This window comes from Natator depressus, chromosome 10, assembly GCF_965152275.1.
Source record: "Natator depressus isolate rNatDep1 chromosome 10, rNatDep2.hap1, whole genome shotgun sequence".
In the NCBI taxonomy this organism is placed as follows: domain Eukaryota; kingdom Metazoa; phylum Chordata; order Testudines; family Cheloniidae; genus Natator; species Natator depressus.
In genome coordinates, this window is record NC_134243.1 from 51,899,901 (window position 1) to 51,924,115 (window position 24,215).

The 24,215-nt window shown below is 39.9% G+C and overlaps 1 protein-coding gene across 1 annotated transcript in view; it reads left to right on the forward strand.

Moving 5' to 3' along the window:
- Positions 1-24,215, forward strand: part of VPS13C (vacuolar protein sorting 13 homolog C) — a 191,594-nt gene that overhangs the window by 131,935 nt on the left and 35,444 nt on the right. Inside the window, exons 60-73 of the mRNA XM_074966157.1 lie at positions 566-860; positions 2,808-3,197; positions 4,433-4,537; positions 5,721-5,885; positions 6,229-6,357; positions 8,342-8,475; positions 8,682-8,808; positions 12,695-12,930; positions 13,770-13,920; positions 15,690-15,830; positions 17,605-17,686; positions 17,798-17,867; positions 18,548-18,659; positions 20,654-20,767. Of these exons, the coding sequence (XP_074822258.1) occupies positions 566-860; positions 2,808-3,197; positions 4,433-4,537; positions 5,721-5,885; positions 6,229-6,357; positions 8,342-8,475; positions 8,682-8,808; positions 12,695-12,930; positions 13,770-13,920; positions 15,690-15,830; positions 17,605-17,686; positions 17,798-17,867; positions 18,548-18,659; positions 20,654-20,767 (2,251 nt within the window). The remainder of the gene's footprint in view (positions 1-565; positions 861-2,807; positions 3,198-4,432; positions 4,538-5,720; positions 5,886-6,228; positions 6,358-8,341; positions 8,476-8,681; positions 8,809-12,694; positions 12,931-13,769; positions 13,921-15,689; positions 15,831-17,604; positions 17,687-17,797; positions 17,868-18,547; positions 18,660-20,653; positions 20,768-24,215) is intronic.

Genomic DNA, 24,215 nt, shown 5'->3' on the forward strand with positions numbered 1-24,215 from the left:
AGAGGAGTTGAGAGGAAGTACTTCGTCCCTTCCGAGGGCTACGAGTACCTCTTCTCACACCCTTGCTCTCTGGTGGTCTCAGCAGTAAATGAGAAGGAGTGTCAGGAGCAACAGGCACCGGCCCTTAAGTCTAAGGAAGCTGAACGCATGGACCTATTCGGAAGGAAGGTCTATGCTGCTGGAAGCCTCCAGCTGAGGACAGCCAACCACTCCAGAGGACAAAGTCTAATATAGAATTCTCCTGCATTGGCTGCAACATCTTTTTTCATCCAGGTTACAAACACTAAAGAATTGACCATCTTATTATAAGTATTTCTTGTACTGTTAATAAGGTTGTCTATGAATGTCCGGGAACATGGTTGATTGTTACTCTTTCTGATAATCCTGATGCACTATTTTTCATTGCATAAAGGGTTAATCAGTTTGGGATTTCAGAGCTTTTTGGTTATTCAGTGTGATTTAGGTTATTCTATTTAAGTTTAGACTAAAATTAAATGTGTTGTCCACACATGTGTTTTTGTGAAGGCTCTATTGGTTGTTTTTGGTTTTTTTCCCCTCCACATAGGTGTCATCTATTTATTCAACCAACAGGGATCTTAGAAGGTCAGTTTAAAGAATCCACAACTTACATTGCCTGGAGAGAAGAGCTTCACAGAAGCAGTGAAGTGAGATGTATGTTACAGTGCCCTTCTACCGAAGTAAGCTTCTTGCCTCTAATAGTCATGACAACTGCTGTTCCTGATCAACTAAACTTTATTGCAACTCACGGGGAGGACTGGGATCCAGCCTACATTATCCATCTTTACCCAACGCTCACTTTGAGGAATCTTCTGCCATACTCTTTGAGATATTTACTTGAGGTATGGAATTTAAGCAATCGTGACTTTTTAAAATAAAGTTTAAGGAAAGCATTCAATGATTTCCATCTATAAACAGAAGATATTAAGTTATGTATTCTATGGACTACATTGGCTCTTGGAATCTAGGGCAAGGGATGTGGGCTGGAGTCTTTTTCTTCATCCCAAGTCAGTCCAAGTGCTCTTGTATGGTGAGGCTTGGTACCCAGAGACAGTTGGAGTTATTGTGTTGCCATCCACCTGGAGTAACAATGGCTAGGGACCAGGTTTTTCTAGAGCATCAAATATTGCTCATACAAGGAAAATTGTTCCCCACTTGTACCTTAGTTTAGTGCCAAGGAAAACCATATTGCTAAATGTCAAAACTTATGGACACCAGATTTTTTTTTCTGGCTATTGATCTAGGTCTTCATGATGGCCTTCTATAACATTTAACTTGGCTAGAAATGTGAAGAAGTTAATGACTTTCTTGATAATTTCCCCTTCCTCACTTTCTTGGTGAGGTAACATGGAGAAGCGTTTCCAGTGTCACATCAAAGGAGGACAGACTTCCATAAAGAGTAGTAGGACAATAATCCTTTTCCCCAAATCCGTTGTGCATACGTGCTCGCTCTCCCTCCCACCCCCAAAACCCCAACAAACAAAAAAAATCCACCCAAAAACTTTTAACGCTGTAGCTAAAATGCTAAAGTATTGCAGAAGTAAGGACATTTTGTCTTGCATTGTTTTGTTTTTTGTTTTGTAAGAAAACAAGACCCCTAAAAGAATGAAATCCTGGTAAGCTTTTGTACAGCGGCAGACAGCCTAAAATGACTGCTGTGAGGTGTTTCAGCCTCCTGGCCTAAAGGAAATTGGTATTTATCCCATGATTTGCCAAGAAGCAGCCTGATGTTCATTGCACACGTTTCTGAGGCATTGAAGAGCACTAGTTAGTGTTTATTTCTGGTATCGCCAGCTCATTTGTGTGTCCTGGCTTCATTGATGAGAGGTAAAATGCATTAATTGCATCTGATCACCATAGGCCCACCTTAGGGCTTCAGAATACTACTACTATATTAGTCCCAAACTAGGAGAGTCTTTGGATGGACAGGTAATTATCAAACAATAAACAGAGTTTCTGAGAGAGCTTCTGGATCATGGATGTGCCACAAATTAGCCCAATTAAGTTATTTATATAGTTAATCGTGGTAGTTACTAAAAAAACTTTGTAGGTAGAGCTGGTTGCGACATAAATTTCTCTCGAAAAACTTGGGACAGGCTGACTGGGTAGGTCATGCTTGGATCCAAAATTGTAACAGGAGTGTAATCCTGTATTGAGAGTAACAATTGTTGTCCCTGGGGAGGGGATCCTCTCACAGAAACAAATAGCTCTCAATTTGTAAAACTAAACTTGTATGTGCTAGTAGTTGGAGGAAAAGACCAAGTTAGCTCGCAGATCTGCCATGGGTTTTATGTGTAACTTGAGGCAAGTTGATTTAGCTACTGTGCTACCTGTAAAATACCTCTTTAACTATGAAATAGTTGAATGAAAGGGGTTGTATAAGAATCCCCTTGTTGATGGTTTGATGTGTTTTAGGTTTTGAAACCAGATTAAATTTGTGATAGTCTTTTCCCCATCCGGCCATACTGAATGCTGAAACACTGAGTTTGGACTTTAGACCAATATAGCTATTAAGAGAATGTTTGAAATAATATGATGATGATTAATCATTATGCTGTAATATATTGGCTTGTCCCTGAGTTCTTAAGGCTTCCTGTGTACAGTGGGCAGTCATGTACTGTGTGTCTGTAGTCAAAGATACCCCTTAGTGGAAACTCTAGAGTCAAGTGAACAGGTAAGACTTAAAACGTAGAATTTCAACTATTGTACTCTTTTTTGAAGTAACCACTGTTCAATACTGTATAGTTTTTACTAGTAAGCCTCTTAAAATTTGTTTGTTTTTATTTTAGGGAACCGCAGAAGCTCATGAGTTGCTAGAAGGGAGTGCTGCTGATGTTCTTCACTCAAGAATCAGTGGGGAAATAATGGAGTTAGTTCTGATAAAATATCAGGGTAAAAACTGGAATGGACATTTTAGAGTCCATGATGGGCTGCCAGAATTTTTTCCTGTGTGTTTTACCTCCAATTCCACAGATACGATGACAATAGATATCTATGTACATGTTAGGCAAGTTGGTAGCCGTATGATCCTGTCTGTGTTCAGTCCTTATTGGATAATCAATAAGACTTCCCGGGTTCTCCAGTATCGTGCTGAAGATATACATGTGAAACACCCAGCAGATTACAGGGATACTATCCTGTTTTCCTTTAAGAAAAGGAACATTTTTAGTAAAAACAAGGTATGCTACCTAATTTCTTTTAAAATATCCTCAAATGAGGAATTATTTAACTTTTGACATTATTCATGCTTGGCCTTGAAATTCTTACCCTGCTTCAGTATCAGTACTTGTTTAAAAGTAATCGATCAATATAACATCAGTATTTTTGTGTTTTTTGTTTAAATTTACCTCTCCTCTTGAGAAGAAAAATTAACACTAGTTTATTTCTCTCTTGCGTCTTTCTCTTCCCAATATCTCGGGGAAGTTTGGGGAAACAAGGGAGCAACTTGTGCAGGCAACGCAGCATTAGTTCATTCTGCACTGATATAATCTGGAGTGCAACTTTTAAAGAAAAGGAAATAAAAAATGTTGGTAAATTTGAAGCAGTGCTAATCTTGTATTTACAAAAATAATGAAGGGAGTTGTAATTTTTTCCTCAAAATTACATCTTATTGTGGGGACTAGATGCTTTTATTGTCTTGTGGCTGCTCAATTTCATTTCTTATTTATTAGATTTGAAGAGAGGTACATTAAGTGGAAGGGCAGACACGTGAGATAGTAGCTTGCTTTTGATTTTTAAGGCTATCGTTTCTCTTACAGCTGTTTAGAATCACAGTCAATTTAACAGACTGAGGGGCTGTTAAATTTACCTTGTCTGAGGGTACATTGTGTTGAATACATTAGTCATGATTTTAAAAAAAGAAGTGTTGCTGTGACAAAATAAATGAAACAATTTGTTAGTATTACTCTTTTTTCATATTTTTTTGGATTATGTAGGCCTTTAGTCCTGGACGTTCCATCTTTAAGTTGTCAGCAATAATTGAAGACTGGTCTTGACAGCATCTTTTGGTTATTACCCTGACCTTTAAATAGAGACCACAATCATTTATATATTTTCCTCTCCCTTTTTATCTACATGCTGTGGTCACTAAGGGCTACCAAAACAGATGACATATTTGGTTTTGTGTGCTCTTCCAGTGATCACCGATCTTCTGCTGCAGTGCACGTCTTTGCCAGAGCCCGAGAACTTCGTGGTTTTAGTAACCCAGCTATCTGGAATTGCAGTTGTGAATTGCTAGTAATACATCATGGGTGGGATTTTTAAAAGCATACGACCTAGGCACTGTGCCATTACACAATTGGGCTAGATATTTTAAATAACACAATATGGATAATCTTGCTGTCTATCAGCATATGAACTTTTAAGTTTTTGAAATTTACTTTAAAATACTTTAAAAATGCTTTTTTTTCTGTAGATCCAATTGTGTATTTCAACTAGTTCATGGTCCACTAGCTTCTCCCTTGACACTGTAGGAAGTTATGGATGTGTAAAGTGCCCAGGCAATGACAGGGACTATCTGGTAAGGCCTACTTTCTGTATTTGTTTACTAACCTTTCTGAAGCCTAATAATAGTAATTAACTGTATTGGATACAAATAAGTTTAACAAAAGCCAACTTGATATTTCATTTGTTTTTCTTGGGTGCATTGGTTTGTTAACATAATCACACTAGTATGCATAATACCACTTAGTTTGACGTTTGGTGGCCAGTCGTTGGGCCACCTGAGGATTCAGGCCTAGTTTGTGAAAACAGATGTTTAAATATTTGGACAAGGTGAGGCCTACCTTTTCAAAGATGCACATGCTATCTCAGATAAGTTAGAGACACAGATGGTCAAGTTGCAGATACTTGATTTATTTGTACAGTGCCTACTACGGCGAATCCTGGTTCATGACTGGCACTTCTAGGTGCTACAAATAATAAATAGAACGTATGCACTTAATTTTGTGTGTCAGTCTTTGAAAAATCAGATTCAGACTATATACAGTGGCTATCTTAAAAAAAAAAATCAGATTACTAAATAACATTACCTTGTTTGCAGATATTGAAATAACCATCCTGGGGCAAAATGGAAACATTTATAGGGAGACCACAAACATTTCCTTTTAAAGATAAACTTTATCTTTCCCATCAAACCAAAACCACTTATCCCCCTTTTTAATAACCCTTTAGAACCAACCCCCTATCCTATTAAAGGCCAAATTGACCTCTGGTTACTTTCCATTTTTTGTCTCTTGCTCTGTTCATCCAGGCTAAATCCAAAGCCTGTCACTTTTCTCCCAATAGCATTTCGAAAATCTGACCCCCACCCCACACACACACACACACGTTGATCAAGCCATATTTATCTCATGTCTTTATTGCAGTAATTTTCTCCTCCTTAGGTTTCCCTTTTCTAAGTGAATACAAAATACCACTGCTAAAATAATCTCTGTCCATTGTATTGGGTATATCTTACACTTCTTTGGAGGTACAGTCTCTGTTCCTTGGAGTTTGTGTGGTCTCTAGTACTGGTCCTGTTACTGTTGAGTAACAGTTGAGGCCTTTGGGTATTGCTGTTAATAGGATAATAAATATGTAGAAGGAATAACTTTATGGGATCACATATAGGTTTACTTTTCCACTTGTTTTATTCATGTCAAGCAAATGAAAATACCATGGAGAAATGGGCTGAGTTTAACCAAGTTATTTTCACTCAACAGGTTGGAGTTAGCATCAGAATGAGTAGTTTTAATCTCACCAGGATAGTTACCTTAACTCCGTTCTACACCATAGCAAACAATTCTTCTCTGGAGCTGGAAGTTGGAGAAATCAAGTCTAATGGCTCTTTGCCAACTCATAATTGGAATTATTTCTCATCTTCAGAGGTATTCTTTGTTTTTATTGCTTTAGATGTTTCTAAAACAGACAAATGATTCTGTGTAAGGTAAAATATTTAGAAAGAAATACTCATATTTTTGTTAATCAGGCTGAGCTGTTTGTCAAATTAATGAAGAAAATTCAGTGGGCTGTCTGATATAAGGTTCTTAGATCGTCATAGATGGAGTAACTTAGTAAGTGACAGTGTAAATGTGTACTGCTGGATGTCCGGTATGGAGGGAGAATATCTGAAAGACTAATCCATATTTGTCATTAACTAATCTTTTATAACAATATTGCTGAATTATCATCATGTTACATATGCCCTTTGTTTGACGTTTTTTTCCCCAGTGTCTTCCATTTTGGCCTGAAAATTTGTCTGGTAAATTATGTGTCAGAGTGGTGGGCTGTGAAAGTGCATCCAAACCGTTCTTCTGTAATACACAGGACAATGGTACTTTGTTAAGTCTGGAAGAGTTGGTGAGTCTTTGACTTTAAATAATAATATTTTCTATAATTTTGTTATGTTTGTGATGTTAACCAATTCAGTGGAATTCCTTAGTCCCCTGCATTGAGTGCTGGCAGATAGATTTAAAGTACCTATTGAAAAGTCAGGGTGAATATAGCAGGATATGCACTTTGTGCTTATGCAGGATATGCAGTTTGTACTTTTAAAAATCCTTTTTGTTAGATGTATGAAACTAGGTGGAATTGACTTCTTCACAGGCTTATAAAGAACTGCACAGCTGTATTGATCTATAAATAGAATGGTATAAGTCACCTGCAATTTGTTTACTTTATTTGCAGCAAGATTTGCTGTGATGTGTGTGCCACCATAACAGAAGGGAAGATCACTTATGTATCTCAAATGCTTAAGCTAGTACAACAGCCTAAAGATATGTGATGTAGCATTCTTGACAAACAGTGGACAATTATTAGTATGGTATGAAAATGGTTTCATGTTTAAACTGATAACATTTTTGAATTTTTTACTTGCATTATATGCCACTGTGAAATTCTAGGCAAATAAGTGTTGCATGCTCAAACAAGTCACTCAAAGCAGAGATACTTTACATATAATCAAAACCAAACACTGAATGGTTGAACAGATTGTTAGGCATGTCATTCAACTGATTGTTGTGGATGACCTTGGATTGTAGATGTCTGGAGAGATGTGCTGAGGCACTTACATTTATTTTTTTTTTTCAAATAGTTAGAAACAGAGGATATGTAAGCATGATATCTTTGACTCCCCTTTTTTGGGTCCTGACCTGCAACCTGATCTAAACTGTTTGGGCTGTGCCTCTCTTTGCAAATATTGAAGGCAGTCTGGATTTGTCCCACTGCTCTAGGGTTAGGCCACACCCCTTCTTTTCACAATCCTCTGTCTCTACAATGCAAATAGAGTGTAAATTTAGTACTTCCACCTTAACTTGAAATTTTGACATAAAATTTAATTTTCATATAGCAGAGTGTAAGTCCTCCAGTCCCTTTTATTTCCAGTCCTCTTAGGAGATTTTCAGAAGGCATGCGTTAGCTGAATAGGGCCACCAACAGAACTCCTCACTGATAACAACTGCACCCTTCCCCCAACACTACTCCACAGAACAACAAAGTAAGCCTAAGGTAATGAGGTGTACCATCTGTGTGGGAGAATCTCCTCTGAAGCTACATATGGCAAGGTTTGACACAACTGTTCTCAGGCCCGTAACCCTCACATGACTAGGGAGAGTGACTGTGACTTTGGAAGACATATTGGACCCTCTGCTCTTCCTTATGTGAGACAAGATTCAGAAGGCAGGGAAAGCTTTTTCAGGCTTGATTGCTTGGTAGACTGAACCATCTACATACCCAGGAAAGGTCTCCCTCACTCCTCAAAAGATATTGGCCATCCAAAGACAAAAGTACTGACCCCTTAAAGCTTGTGGAACACATGTACAACTGTGTCTCCATTTTAGAGGATGATTTTCTCTGTGAATTAACCATTAAAGTTTTCATTAGAATTAGTTTAACATTGCCATTTTTTACATGGGGAATGCCAACATAAGAAGCAATAAATATGAAGGTTTGAATATAAGTTCTAACATCTTCAGTATTTTAAGGTGATTGTTTCAGCCAGTACACTGAAACAAATAATCTTAAAAGCTATTTCAAAGATTTAACTAAAAATCAGTCACAACCTACATTAAGGTTACATTTGTAAATAGTGTATAAAGGGTTAATAAATGGTATAATAATTGGTTAATCATTTTCACAATTAGAGTTCAGCAGACCATTAGGTTGCTTATGACTATCCACTATACATATTATGTGCATCTGTAACATGCTTGAAACATACATTCATTTATAAATGGTTTATAAAGGGTACATCATAATGCAAAGTGACTCAGTTAATTTTCAGTAACTACAGTTCATATTTTATATTTAATAAACTATATACAGTGCAAGTCTTTATCTTCAACAGAATGGAGGCATACTGGTAAATGTGAACATTTCTGAAAATTCTACAGTCATAAACTTCTCAGATTACCATGAGGGAGCTGCTCCAGCTCTTATCATTAACCAGACTCCATGGGACACCCTTAAATATAAACAGAGGTATGTAAAAGTAAGAATTCTGCCATCTCTTTTTTCCAACTTTTATCCAGTTTTTACTGTTGAAGGTAAGGAACCTAAATTCTTGTGCGCTTTTCTTGAATGCAGTATAATGAAGATAAGAAACTGATATCATACAGTGCTTCATATTAAACTTGGCTTATGCCATGAGTTTCAGTGGCTTATTTACCTGCTTTTTTTTATTGCAGTGGGTTACAGGACGAGATGGAGTTAAAACCAAAGGAGGTGCGACTGTTTGCCTGGGCAGATCCCACTGGAATAAGAAAACTAACTTGGACGTATGCGCAAAATGTTGGTGAACACGATCTGCTTAAGGTACATTTAAAAAAAAAATATTGGGGGAGGGAAGGTATGACCTAAACTAGAATCATGAGTTCACTGAGAGACTGGAGATTAGGCCTTGTCTTTTGATATGGTCATTTAAAATGCAAGAGTTTTTGTTAGGTCATGGTTTTTGTTTCTGTACATAGGTAACCTTTTGTGTAGTTGCTGTTTCTACTTGAGAGTATGTTGAAGAATCTTGTAAGCCCTTGTGTGTAGGGCAAAACTCAGATCTCCCAATTTCCTTTATCTGGAACAAACATTAATCAGCCTAATAAGCAGGCTGTGTATAAATGAGGAGTAAGAAGGGTAGACTGTTACTGCTGCCAGGACTAGAAATCTGTCTTTGCTGATACACCTCTAAAGAGAGGAGGCAATGAAAGAGGAAATGGTGCAGCAAGTGAAGATGGTCACTCATACCAGTATCAAAAGTGAACAGTGTACACTCTAATTATTCCTGTTTGGACTGCAGCAGGTGAAAGCAGCACTTCCTGCAGTTATTTTCCAGAATATAATATGTATTTTTTCTGGGTTGGAGAAAATCACAACCCTGATGTCCTTCGCCTCACATGGAGGAAACACTTCCATTGAGTAGAGTACTGCACTTCAGGAGTTGCTCACTGTGAGCTACTTCAGTGTTCAGCAGCACGTACAACATGCAGGTAGGAGAGAAAAATGATTTAGGGCATGGCTACACTTGCAGATGTAGAGCGCTGTGAGTTATACCAGCCGTCGGAGAGCGCAGTATGGAAAGCACTGCTGTGTGTCCACACTGTCAGCTGCAAGCGCACTGGCGTGACCGTGTTTGCTGCACTTGCAGCGGCATTGGGAGCGGTGCATTATGGGCAGCTATCCCACAGAGCACCTCTTCCCATTCTGATGCTGTGGCTTGTGGGAAGGGGGCGGGGGTGCGGGGCATTCTGGGACCTGTCCCAATGCCCCGTGATGCATCGCTTCGCATCCCAGCAACCCCTGTGCTTCTGTCCACATTTGGCACCATCTTTCAACGTTGTTTGTACTGCGCGCTCTGTCTTCCCTTTCAGTCCGTGGGAATGGATCCCGAACTGCTGAGGAATATGCTGATGGGTCTCGCCAGCACGTCACCTTTGTCAGTCGAGTTATTCCTTAAGCTACAAACTGACAGTGAGGAGTCAGATGATGTCGATTCACGTAACTCATACGACACGAGATGGCATTCACGGACATGCTTACCACTGTGGAACGCCGCTTTTGGGCTCTGGAAACAAGCACTGAGTGGTGGGATCACATCGTGATGCACGTCTGGGATGATGAGCAGTGGCTGCAGAACTTTTGGATGAGAAAAGCCACTTTCATGGGACTGTGTAATGAGCTCACCCCCACCCTGCAGCGCAAAGACAAGAGATTGAGAGCTGCCCTGCCAGTGGAGAAGCGGGTGGCTATTGCAATCTGGAAGCTGGCAACTCCAGACAGCTACGGATCGGTCACTAACCAGTTTGGAGTGGGAAAGTCGACTGTTGGAATTGTGTTGATGCAAGTTTGCAGGGCCATTAATTGCATCCTGCTCAGAAGAACCGTGCATGTGGCTGGCTTTGCAAAAATGGGTTTCCCTAACTGCGGAGGGGCAATAGATGGGACGCATATTCCAATTCTGGCACCAGCCCACCTGGACTCAGAGTATGAATGTGGCTTCCGCCCTGGTCTATATGCAGCTTGCCCGTGTGCAGCAATGTGCAGCAATGGTCCCCCCACCCCTCACGGCACAGTGGTGTGGACATGTTAGCCTGACTGGGACAAGGAGCACAGTAGCGCTCCCAAGGAACCTGTGCAAGAGCATTGCACAGCTTCTGCATGAGACCTTTGAAGAGATCACTGAGGCCAATTACTGGGATGTGAAAGAGCACATCAACTCCCTATTCCGCATCTAGACATGCATGCAGCCCTAACCCTCTTTGCCCCAAGAGTCCACACCGAACAACTTCCTTCCCAAAATAAAAGCCGCTTACTGGGCACCTCCTCTGGTGTTTATTCTTCCCCAAGTACAGGCCGCTGCGACTGGCTACTTTCCTCCTGGCTGAGAACAGCTCCTGGCTGCATGCATCTGGGGATGCCAGGGTGTCGTCTTCCTCCTCCTCCTCAGCACCCTTGCTTCCGTTTTCCTCCTCTTCCTGCCTTGTTGAATTGGGCTCTGAAGTGTCCATGGTGATCCTTGGAGTGGAGGTGGGGTCACCCGCAAGTATTGCGTCCAGCTCTTCGTAGAAACGGCAGGTCGCGGGGGCAGCACCAGAGTGGCTGTTTGCCTCACAGGCTTTGCAGTAGGCATTCCGCAGCTCCTTCACTTTAACTCAGCACTGCAGTGTGTCCTGGTTATGGCCCCTTTCCATCATGTCCCTTGATATCTGCCCAAAGGTATCGTAATTCCTATGGCTGGAGCGCAGCTGGGACTGGACAGCTTCCTCCCCCCAAACACTGATGAGGTCCAGCACCTCGCCATTGCTCCACACTGGGGATCGCCTGGCACATGGAGGCATGGTCACCTGGAAAGATGCACTGAAGCTGAGCAAACAGGAAGGGGATTTTCAAAATTCCCAGAGAATTTAAAGGGCAGGTCTGATGGTTGGTCACCTGAGGGCAGGGCAGTAGAGTTCAAAGTGATGATCAGAGTGGCTAGAACAAGCATTGTGGAACACTTCTGGAGGCTGATCAGAGCGCGTTAACAGACCAGGGCATCCACACTGGCTCCACGGTGCTCCAGCCAGGGCGCACCAAGCGTTATGCCTCTCATGGAGGTGTATTACCAGGAGTGCTCCAGCCACGGAGTCAGGGCGCTCTGTGTGCTTTGCCAGTGTGGACGCGTCGTGAGTTAGGGCACCCAGGGCTGCTTTAATGCGCTCTAACTCACACGTGTAGCCATGCCCTCAGTGTAGAAAGACCATGCTGAGACAGGAAACAGGAAGAAAGGCAAGCAAAACCAAGGTGAAGACATAGGAAAAGATCAAGCAAATCCATCCTGCCAGAAACAGCACTTCATGGGTGGCAGGGGAATGCTGATGGACAATTTTGCATGGGCAAAGGATTAGATCATAGTCTAGGACAGGAAAATAGAAAATAACTGGAAAGTGACAGGCAGAGGAATAAAGGAGCATTTTTTATGACCAGTCTCAGAGGTGGAATTTATTTTTCTTCGCTCAATTTTAGTGATGGTGGTTTTTGTTGTTTTTTCCAAATTGAGGCACCTTACAATGTAAACATTGTTACATACCGGAAAATTGCTACTTTCTTGTATCTTCTGACTATTCAATCCTGTTTTAATGTATGTTAAGACACATCATCTCACTGTATGGTTAGCATTATATTAATTATTGTACATTACATGAGTATTACATTAATATTCACTTCTGAAGTTATATTTCAAAAGCCTAAGTAACTCTCTGTTCTCCTCCATTCACAGTTGTTAACCCTGAAAGAATTCTAACATGTTAAGGGGATGCTATAACTTTTAAACACTACATTTGTCCATTTAATATTGTGATTAGTATAATAAGGTGCTGTATAATAGGGGGTTAATTTTTCTGAACTCTGTCATTGTACTGCTAAGGTCTTCAATTCTTGAGATTACCCTTAGCGTCTTTTAAAAAATGTGGATATCTTATTTAACAGTTTAATAATCCAGAAGACTCTAAATAATAATAATAATAAAAAAAAGGACGGGTTGTATAGGCAGCCCCGGTAACAGAAGACTCCATCCCATTAATATCCTTCAACAAATTAAAGGCAATAATAAGGCACCTCAGAAATTCTAATTGTTCTGCTTAATTTGGGCCGTTGATGTATTTTGCTTGCTCCTTGCTTTGTTTTTTTTATGCAACCAATTAAAGTACCTTTCTTTTTTCCAACTCAGGATGAATGTGGTCAATTTCCTTATAATTCAAATACTCAGATACACTGGGTGTCCTTTCTGGATGGACGTCAGAGAGTACTGCTTTTTACAGACGATGTTGCATTAGTTTCTAAAGCACGGCAAGCAGAGGAGATGGAGCAACCTGATCAAGAAATAAACTTGTCACTTCATAGTCTTGGACTTTCTCTGGTCAACAATGAGAGTAAACAAGAAATCGCTTACATAGGGATTACTAGGTACTGCAGGTGGAAAGCAAGTTTGCCTTTAAATGGACCAAGGAGTAGTTTAAGCATATACTTTAATACACTTGAAAACTGTCATTTTGAAGTGGATTATGCTTCTAAAATCAGACATTTTTTTAGCATTATATGATGAATCTTTAAAATTACATTTTGTCTGCTGTTGTAGAGCTGTCAAGGGAATATAGGTTTTAAATGCCTGTCTTGACACAGTTCCCTAATTAATTTGACATTTATTTCTGGACTTCAAGTCTTATTATCTCATTTGAGTACAGTGGAGTTATTATGTGACAAGTTAAAGTACTGTGCCTCGTGATACAACACAAGTTAAATTTTGAGTTCATTTGTCACTCTGCATTTTAGTAACTTACTTTCCCAATTGCAAATTAAATTTGAAAACAGTCCTATGTGCATGATTATAAACTGTTCTTTTCTTCAATTTCCTATTCATAATTCAGAAATAACTTTACTGTTAACTTGATTCTTTGTATTAAATCATATGCCTCTCATCAAAAAATTGCAAAGATAGATGCACAGAAATATTCACAAAAGGACACTAGTAATTTGGGTCACGTCTTCATTGTGTTGTGACAGTAACTGTAGAAATCTGTTTTCAAGAAAAATAAATTTCATTTCTAAATTTCATTTCCACTTTCATCAGTCATTGACTTGGCAGACAGAGAGAGAATCATAATTTTGACAGATGAATGGAAATCAGCATCAGAAACATGGGGATGAAGCGTTGTGTGGTTCATAAACATTAGAAAATTTGGTGTACTCTACTTCAATGCATTTTTATTCAGAAGTGTTAATTACATTATGTACTTATCTTGTAGTTCTGGTGTTGTCTGGGAATTGAAACCAAAGCAGAGATGGAAGGCATTTAATCAAAAGCAGATAAACCTGTTGGAAAAAGCCTATCAGAAATACCTTTCCACAAACACCATGGAGGATCTGGGCTGGGTTAAAATAGACAACAACTTTGAGGTACTCTTGTGGCTGTTCAGTGTTTTGTATCACTGTATCAATAATTTTGATAGAAAAGTTTGTATAACAGTTTTTACCATATTAGTACCAGTAATGAACGTAGACAACATGTAAAAATTTTCATTTGGGAAATGCCTTCATAATTGTGTGCAATGGTACATTTAAGTATGTTACAGATCCTCTCCAATCAGACGTTTGTCAAATGCTATAATAAACGTTGATGATATTTGTCTGACACACACTGTAATTTCAACTATGCAGTAGTTGTATGTCGTTTAGGACTAAAACATTCCAGAATTTGCAGAAAATTTGGTTATGAAACCTTGTTTAAATTGGTCTAAAAAGTTTCTACCATGCAGAAGTTATATTTGATGTATATTCTTTATGAAGCACCGAAACACATCTCATCCCTTTTATGACACAGGAACTGGAAACTTTATAAGCACATTGGACTTTCTGACAATTGGCTATTTCACTTACTTTGGGCTTTTGGAATTCAAGACCATAATTAGTGGAAAAACTCAGATATCCGATTTAAAAAATTTAGGCTGCTACACCTTTTCCTAATAGAAATTCTCCTTTGGCTGTAGTAATATTAGGGATCAGGTGGCAGCCACTAAAAAGATAATATCAGTCACACTTCCACTCAACTCAGCGTGGTATATGTGCTGAAATCAGATTGCAGTCAACCGGACTTAAATATGTGCCTGAAGTTAAACATATGCTTAAGTGCTTTACTAAATAGGTGTGTACTGCTGAATTGTGGTCATTGGATTCCATCTATTTTAGGGCAGTGATGAATGTAAATGTTGACTACTGCATTATCGCTTCTTACTTAAAAATGGGAGCTGTTTCATTTTGTGGAATCTTCATCATCCTCAAATTGATTCACAGATAAAAATTGAGGACATAGCATTAAAGCTGTTAATGCATAGTGGTCTGAGGATAAAAATAGAATTATCCATTTTTATATTGTTGATTCAGAAAAACAATCTGCAGCTTTTCAGGTGTTTATAACGTTTCTCTCTTGTGATTTAGATGTTCCTAAAGAACCAGTCATTTGTAGAACATGTACATTCCAAGCATATTGGAATTGTTGAAAAAAATCTCTTAAAGTTTTTAAGGCTAAATAAAATAGAGACAAAACTCTTATGATATACAGTATTATAAACAATCTGACCTTTTCTTCTATTTTATATCCAAAAAGGTAATCTTTTATACTACCATAAATTTATATAGGCCTTAAGTCTTTATGTAGCTTTGATTTATGATTGTGTTTGAAATAAATGATACATAGGGCACACAATTTTTTGTGATTCAGTATTTTTGAGTTAAAATAATGGGGTGATGGTTTTTTCAGAAAATTATCCTAGTTACATAAATTTGTGGCACAAAAATATTTTCATTTGCATGCATATGTCTTTAATTTTGTTGACTAAAAATGTTAATACCACCTTAAATTGGGATAAGATTGCTCCTATCTTCTCCATTCAACAAACTGAAGATATGCAGCAAATGTAACAAAGTAACATCTGGTTTTCTTTCCTTCTTTCTAAGAAAAAGAAAAATTCAATGTTGGCTTGTGTATGATGAGTTCAATAACCATTCTATTATGTAACAGCGAGAGAGCTCCGGAAATTCAACTTTTTTAATACTAGTATACTTTCTTTTAATTGAACACCCATTCATGTCTAGTGAAGGCCATTTTAATGAAATCTAGGAGCAATAATAGTAGCCAAATGGAGCTAAAATGTATAATGTGTTTCTAGGTGAATTTTGGTAAGATGCCAATGAAAATGCGCCTCCCAATCAAATGCAGCATTCGACGAAACTTCCTATCGGGCATTCATATTGAGTTCAAACAGTCTCCTCACCAAAGAAGCTTACGGGCACAGTTGAATTGGCTTCAGGTATCATTTTTCATTATTCACTATAGGCTGAACAGGCATTGCTAGTAAGCGTTGAGATCAATTCCACAGCAGGTGAGATCATCTGAAGCTAACAGTCCTCTTGTGGTAGCCGCAAGGTATTTGTGGTGAGTAATCCTTTGATCTGGAGCTCACGGTTAGCTTTTTTTCATTACGGTATAGCTTAGATGACCTTAAAGACATGCTACAAGACTTTACTGTATCCTAGAATTTCACATGTGGTGCTGGTGAGGAATCTGTAGGGCAGAATAAAGAAGAGTGGGAGACATTATAATTGAGGTCATGACGGAAATCTTGTTGTGGCAGAGAAAATAATTTTAAACATTGTTTCAGCATTTAAGTTGTGTATTTTGCATTTAGTTATGAGATATCTCTTACTCTCTGTGCTGTGCCTAGAGGTTCAGAGTCCAATCCTACAAGAATTACCTGGAGTGGTGTTTACTAGCATGAGCAGTCAAAATAGAAATTACTATTCTCGGTAATAATTGTTCGAAAGTTTGGACTCTTCAGTGTATTGGAAGTCTGAAACCATACTTGTACAGTCAGAACATTTCCATTCTAAAACTTGAGCTTCAAACCTCCCCTTCACCACTTCCCGTAATTGCATACCCATTCATTCACTGCCATGAATTCAGCACCAAAGGTAAATCTTTTGAAGTGCTCTTAGAGAGGAAATATAGCTATTAAATTTTGACATTGTAGATTCTGATTACATCCAAGCTTAACAGATTCTAGTGTTCTTCAGTCAAAAGAAGAAAGGGAGAATATTTGCTAAAAGTTTTCTCCGAGGGGTAGATAATACTTCCTTAAAGAATGAGAGATAGGAGTTTGTGGAGGAAGAAAACTTGTGGTATTCTGGTATTAATACTTCTGTAAAGAACCTCTCTTTAAATAACCAGTAATGTTCCTCATAACTGGATGTTTTTTCCCAAATCCTGGGACTGTAACTGTTACTTGACTCAAGGCCACAACTGAAAGTGTTTTTATATTCCGTTTTTTTTGTTTGCCGAATTATATAAAAACTTTACAAACTTAAAAAGTTCAGTCCATTCAGTCCACAGAGGAATGAAATTTTAAGAAATTAAACCATCTTTATCTGTCTACTAAGCTCTATTAGCTTCTTACTATGTCACTTCAGTCATTTATAGCTTAGTGTTCACATCAGCGCTTTGTACTTGGAGCATTAATACAATATGGTACCAAGTATTCATTGTATGCCATATTTAGTTGGAATCTCAAATCATAACGTAAGGCACGTGTACTGGAATGGGGCACATGACTAGGCTGTTGAAACTGGAGTTTACAGAGACCATCTTATTTGATTTGAGCCAAATCCTGTAAAACTTAAAAAAAAAAAAAAAAAATCCCTTTGAAATAAAGGGGAGTTGATTTTAGTGGGATCCTTGCTTGTAAGTAAGGACTGCAAGATATGGCCCCTCACTATTTAAAATATGAAACAGCAACAAACAGTCAGTGTTTTTAATAGCACCTAAACCCCTGCCTGTGCTGAAATTTGAAACCTTATTTGCACACTTCCAGTCACAGCTGTTATTCTGATGGTCCTAATTCTTCTTGATAAATAGGTGCTGGCAAGGCTTCAGATATTAGGGTAAACACAAAATAAGCTTGCAAATGACAGTTTTTACTCCAAAACATCATTATGTACCTAAGCTGCTTAAGCTGCCTGAAGCCAAGGAATCCTTTATAAATCTTACTCTCGCTAAAAGACTGCTCATCTGATATGACTTTGTTTCAGGTTGATAATCAGTTACCTGGTCCAATGTTCCCAGTTGTGTTTCACCCTGTAGCCCCTCCCAAGTCAATAGCTTTGGATTCAGGTAAGTATGCAAGAGTGATCTAAAATTAGTTAGCTGTGACATTAAATATTTTGATTTAACTGCAGAATGGAATCCATTATAAAACTAACTAATTTGTACATTTTTTATTAGAGCCAAAACCATTCATAGATATCAGCATCATCACTAGATTCAATGAGTACAGTAAAGTACTGCAGTTCAAGTAAGTAAAAGCATATTATACCTTGCTTTAGAAATGTTAATACCTGTGGAGCTAATACTTTGAGCCTGTACCATTGTATGCTAAGATGCAATTAGCATATCAAGTCTTCCAGCCCAAGTACTAAAACAAGTCTCAGTATCATTGGTATACTTCCAGCATAAGCTGGTTTGATTAGCTACTTAAACACATTCAAAGAACATTTATGTTGTAAATGCAGTTTTCCCGTACCAGAAGCTGACAAACCCTGGTGACCACCCAGGTAAATGGGCAGTTCTACCTGTGGTCAGAATGAGGGTTTAAGGGTCTGAAGCCACGTATCCCATGACCTTTACTTCTTTCTCAGAATTTGTTTCATGAAGCAATTGTATTGTAATGTATGAAATACCAGTTAGTTATTAGGATAAACTCTAAATAGATTAGATTATTAATGTATTGTGCCTTTTCTGTGTTGAATTGTAGCTTACTATTAATAGCGGATCTCTTCAGATGTCTTTCTGTTAGGCCCCTCCAGCTATAGACTGATGCTTCTAATACTCTAACCAGAGCTTTAAAATATTGCTATGAGCTTGAACCTTAGTACCCAGCATGTGGTAGTTAATTTAAATCTGTATCTACAAGATGATCTCTGATTTTAGTATGAAAAAGTCAGTCACCATATTTTTCCTTTTATTTTTTCTTAGATATTTTATGGTTCTTATCCAGGAGATGGCATTGAAATTGGATCAGGGGTTTCTAGGAGCACTTATTGGGCTTTTCACGCCATCTACAGATCCAGAAGCTGAACAGCAAAGGGTAATGTGTGTTTAGGAAAAAAGTACTTATTTTGCTAAGACAGGTTTGATTTATTACCATGTCAATTAAGTATTTTGAAAATCAAATTTAAAACAAATTGAAAACATCTTCCAAATGGTAAAATGACTAGCAGTGGAATGCTCAGACAGTTGGGGAAAAATATGAATTCTCAAATTGAGGTATAGAATTGGGTACTCTGTTAGTTGGTGCGGGCGCCTACTAGTAGTAGCTTGTCAGTGTTTGGGTAACTACTATTTGTAAGAAATGTTAAAACACTTGTTTGCACAATGCATGTTCAACTTGTGGATCTCATGGTGTTGGGGGCCAAGATTGCAGTAGGATACATAAAATTATTTTATAGGGCTAATGAAAAATGCATAGTTAACTTACATATAGAATATCTTTAATTGAGCTTGTTAATAGTTTCCATTTTAATTGACTGTCAGATTGAACATAAGAATGGCCATACTGGGTCAGACCAAAGGTCCATCTAGCCTAGTATCCTGTCTTCCAACAGTGGCCAATGCCAGGTGCCCCAGAGGGAATGAGTAGAGCAGGTAATCATCAAGTGATCCATCCCTGTCACCCATTCCCAGCTTGTAGCAAACAGAGGCTAGGGATGCCATACTTGCCCATCCTGGCTCATAACCATTGATGGACCTATCATCCATGAATTAATCTAGTTCTTTTTTAAACCCTGTTACTGTTTTGGCCTTCGCAACATCCTCTAGCAAGGAGTTCCACAGGTTGACTCTGCATTGTGTTAAGAAATACTTCCGTTTGTTTGTTTTAAACCTGTTGCCTATTAATTTCATTTGGTGACACTTTTTGGTGACAAAATTTCATTTTGTTCTTGTGTTTTGAGAAGGAGTAAATACTTCTTTATTTACTTTCTCCACACTAGACCTCTATCATTTCGCCCCTTAGTCGTCTCCTTTCCAAGCTGAAAAGTCCCAATCTTATTGATCTCTCTTCATACGGAAGCTGTTCCATACCCCCAATCATTTTTGTTGCCCTTTTCTGAACCTTTTCCAATTCCAATATATCTCTTCTGAGATGGGGCAACCATATCTACATGCAGTATTCAAGATGTGGGTGTACCATGGATTTATATAGACACAATATGGTATTTTCTGTCTTATCTGCTTAATGATTCCTAACATTGTTTGCTTTTTTGACTGCCACTGGACATTGAGTGGATGTATTTCGAGAGCTATACACAACGATGCCAAGATCTCTCTCTTGAGTGGTAACAACTAATTTAGACCCCATCATTTTGCTGTAAAGTATGCATACTCATTCTGTTTCTTCCTAAGGGAGCAGCAGGTGCTACTTTGTGCAGTGTAAGACCGGAACATTTTTTTGTCATCTATACATCTTCAGAAATGAAAATATCCCCCATAATTTCTGTGTGAGAGTAGTTCCTACAAACTGGTTTTTCTTGAAATGAAACTTTCAAACTCATAAAGTTTCTTATTTCCAGGTGGAACTAAAGGCCCTATCTAATTGAGTGGGGGAAAAAAGCTTTAGGTGACCTAAGAGTTCATGGAAATCATAAGTGTTTATAATTTGTACTCAGCACTCCATCTCAATGAATAAAGTATTAGAAAACTAAAGAAGGACAGAAAAATCAAAAAAGAAAAATCTTGAGTGAGATGGAATAAATGTGAGAAGTTACATTTGTCATCAAAACGAGAAAATTTACCCATCAAAAGAAAAACGGGTGTAATAGGTCATCTAGAAAGGATTAGTTTGCCCCCTTTTGAATAAGGAAGAAATGAACATAGTTATCACAATTTAGTATATGATGGATAATTAATGTACTGTACTTGTGTACTTGGAGGACGTCTCTGCTACAGCTATCTAAGCAATTGTGTAATTATTTTACTTTTACCTTTCTTTGATCCCATAGCTTTTTTTTTTTCCATTTTGAATTCAGGTTGACATTAAGGAAACCAGAGTTTTGATTTAAAATTTTCTTTTTTTACAAACAGACAAAGTTAATTCAGCAAGATGTAGATGCTCTTAATACTGAATTGATGGAATCTTCCTTAACTGATATGTCAGCCCTCAGTTTCTTTGAGCACTTCCATATTTCTCCAATTAAGGTATGTTGTAGAGGAAAATACATTGGAGAAGCAAAAGCCTTAAGTAGTATCTCCTAATTTCTTCATCATGTTTAACTAGCTATTCACATTGATCGGATTAAATAACTATTTTCTAGCCTTTCATTTATAGTAATATGTCCTTACAGGAATCTGTGACTTGTCAGATTTTCAATAACTGGTGGAAATGTTTCTCAGTTGATCTAGGAATCATCAAGAAATATTTGTTTTATGTTTCATCTGCACTTAGTAACAGTGACTGTCTAAACAGAAGGCTATAATGGATGTCATATGGGTGTCAAAAGTAGGAAGAGTATAAAAATACGAACATATATGATGGTGAAAATATTCACCTTTTTAATGGATGTGAACAATCTGAATAAAAAGCATTAATCTTTCATTATACTTAATGTCAAATCCCACCATTTTATTGTGGCTCCATGATATTTTTTTTTGAACTTTGTCCTGAAGTTATGTGATTGTTACAATCACTAGTTTAATTTGGGAGCGGGGAGGAAGCACAACTAGAGCTACTTATGGAATTTGGTCATATACCTGTTGAATTTCATTGGAGATGGCTATGCCTTTTGGTGTTTTGGAGCTCTATCTTAAGGGTCTGTTATTTTGGGAAAGAAGGGCTGTTTTTTCTTTCCACCAACTAGCCTTGCAGGTCCCAGTATTCAAAAAAACTGGATGGTAATGAGGCTCAGAAAGTGACTAAGGTGAGCCGGGGAGGGAGAAACAAAACCAAAACTTAAGCAAGGAGAGAGATACTAAGAAACCCCACAATAAGGTTGATGCAGTAAACAGTTTCTCAACATAGCTGAGAGGATGAATATGGATAGAGAAGGCTCTTTCTTTTGCTGCTCCCTGCTAAGGTAGAGAAATTTTGAAGAGTCCTCCTACTTGCTAAACAGGTAGTTCTTCTTCAAGTGCTTCCTCATGTCGATTCCATTCTAGCTGTGTGCGTGCCCACGTGCACAGTTGTCAGAGACTTTTGCCTTAGTGGTATCCGTAGGGTCAGCTGTGGTGCCCCGTTGGGTGCCACGCTCATGCGTGCGTATATGAGGCGCCGCCAACCCTACGCCCTCTCAGTTCCTTCTTACCGCTTATAACAGTTGGTTGAAGTGCCTTGTCTTGCGTTTAGCAAGATCGTTAGTGGTTCTTCATAGTCCCTTGTTCTACCTAGTCTGTGTATAGTTAATAGTAGTTAGTTAGTCTTTGTAGTGTTAAGTTAGAGTACTTAGAGTCCTGGCTGGGTGTTGGCCCTGAGTGGGGCATGCCCCGCTCACCTGGCTTCAAGCCATGTGCGTCATGCAGCAGGCCGATGCCAATCAGTGACCCCCATGACAGCTGCCTGAAGTGTTTGGGGGAAGCCCATAGAAAGGGCAAGTGTCGCATTTGTAAAAACTTTCATCCTCGTACATAAAAGGAGCAGGATATCAGCTTGAGGGCCTTCACATTGGAGCCCTCTTCAGCCAAATCACACCGAGTACTTCCTCCTCGTCGGTGCTGAAGAAGTTCCAGAAGAAGAGGAGCCCCTCGGCACCGAAGGACAAGGGGGTTGTGGGCAAAGGATCTTTTGTTAGGCCATACGCCCACCGTGGGGCTTTACGGGGGTACCGCTGAGGTCAGACCCCCCCAAGCCTGGCCAAGGACCCACCCCTGACCCCAGGAAGTGGCAAAGCTCTACGACCTCTCCCAGGGCTGTCAGGGCCTGACTCGGTACCGGCGGCCAGCTCCACAGGCGCCACACCAGGTGGCTGTCTTGGCTACAACCCTATGAGAAAAGGCTACAAAGCCTATGAGAATGCAGCCTCACAGGGGGGCGGAATACCCCCGAATCTTCGGACCGCAGGTGCACATTCCCGTCTCCACAATCTTGGATCCCGGCACCGTATCCTAGCTCTCTAGCTAGACGACCCAGGTCACCGTCTACTAGGCATGGGAAGCTGGAGCCTCCCATGCTGCAGGTACTTCTGGCCACAGGTTGACTAGGCCCCAGTCTCTCTCATTCAGGTGGTCTCCTAGACATTGGTCACTGTCCTGGAGGGGTCGCTCAGAATCACGGCGCCAGTCCTGGTTGCCCTCCGGCAGTCCTCCGGCAGACGTCACTACTCGCCTTCGCTTCACAGGTCGCCATCCAAAGTCAGCAGGCAAACCCAGGCCTCGACGACTCCACCGTGTTCGCCAGTGGGACAGTGGTCTGGATCAGACCAAAAATTTAGCCCTTTGCCCTGACAAGGGAATTCTCCTCGTGAGACTGTCACAGCACCGACCATGGTGCTGTCACAGCAGGGACAGTGGCCTACCCAGTGGCCGTACTGGAACCCATGGGTGCCAGTGATGCAGGTCACGTATTCCCAGCCCTTCCTGGCAGCCTTGGACAAGCTAGCCATGGCATCGCGGCGTCACAATCAGAGCTATACCGAGCCGGACACGGCACCTGCACACTGGACCCCAGCTCCAAAGGAGCCTTCCTCAGATAAGGAGGGGGAACAGACTCTATTGTCTGCTGATGAGGTGGTGGCCAGGCCGTCCCACTCCAGCAGTCTCCCCCGATGATTTTAAGGAGCACCAGACCATCCTTAAATGGTGACTGATAACTTGAACCTCCAGGTTGAGGAGGTCGCAGCGGAGGCCGACCTCTTCAATGTAATTTCAGCCACCAACCCTGCTAGGGTCGTGTTGCCCGTCCTCCCGGGGATCCTTAAAATTGCCAAGTCACTGTGGCAAGCCCCCTCCTCTGTTCCATTGACCTCTAAGAAGGCAGAAAAGAAATACTGTGTTCCCACAAAGGGATTTGAATATCTCTATACACATCACCCTGTGGCAAAACTGGTTGTGTCCGCAGTGAACGAAAGGGATGGACAGGATCAAGTTAGCAGTACGCCGAAGAGCAAAGAAGCCAAAAGGCTTGATTTGTTTGGCAGAAAAGTTTATTCGACGGTTATCCTACTATTCAGGGTCTCTAATCACCAGGCCCTGCTGAGATGATATAATTTCAATCTGTGGGACTCCCTGAATAAATTCAAAAAAGCCCTCACACAATATTGTGCCCACGAGTTCGCTGCACTGGTGGATGAAGGTACGTCAGTCACCAGAGCAGTCCTTCAGATGGCCTGGAATGCTACAGACTCAACGGCCAGAGTGGTCGCATCTGCGGTGGCCATGAGACGCAGCTCTTGGCTGCAATCCTCTGGGTTGTCCCCAGAGATGCAGGCCACAATCCAAGACCTCCCTTTCAAGGGCACCAGACTCTTCTCTGAGCTTACAGACTCAAGGCTCCATGGACCTAAAGACTCCCAAACCACACTCCGCTCCCTGGGCCTTCATACCCTACAACAATCCAGGAAGCCTTTCCTTCCTTCCTTCCTTCCCCTCAGCAGTCCAAGGTCCTGGGGAACTTGCAAAGCGGGCTCCTACAGGAGAAAGGCAAGGAGCATAAGCG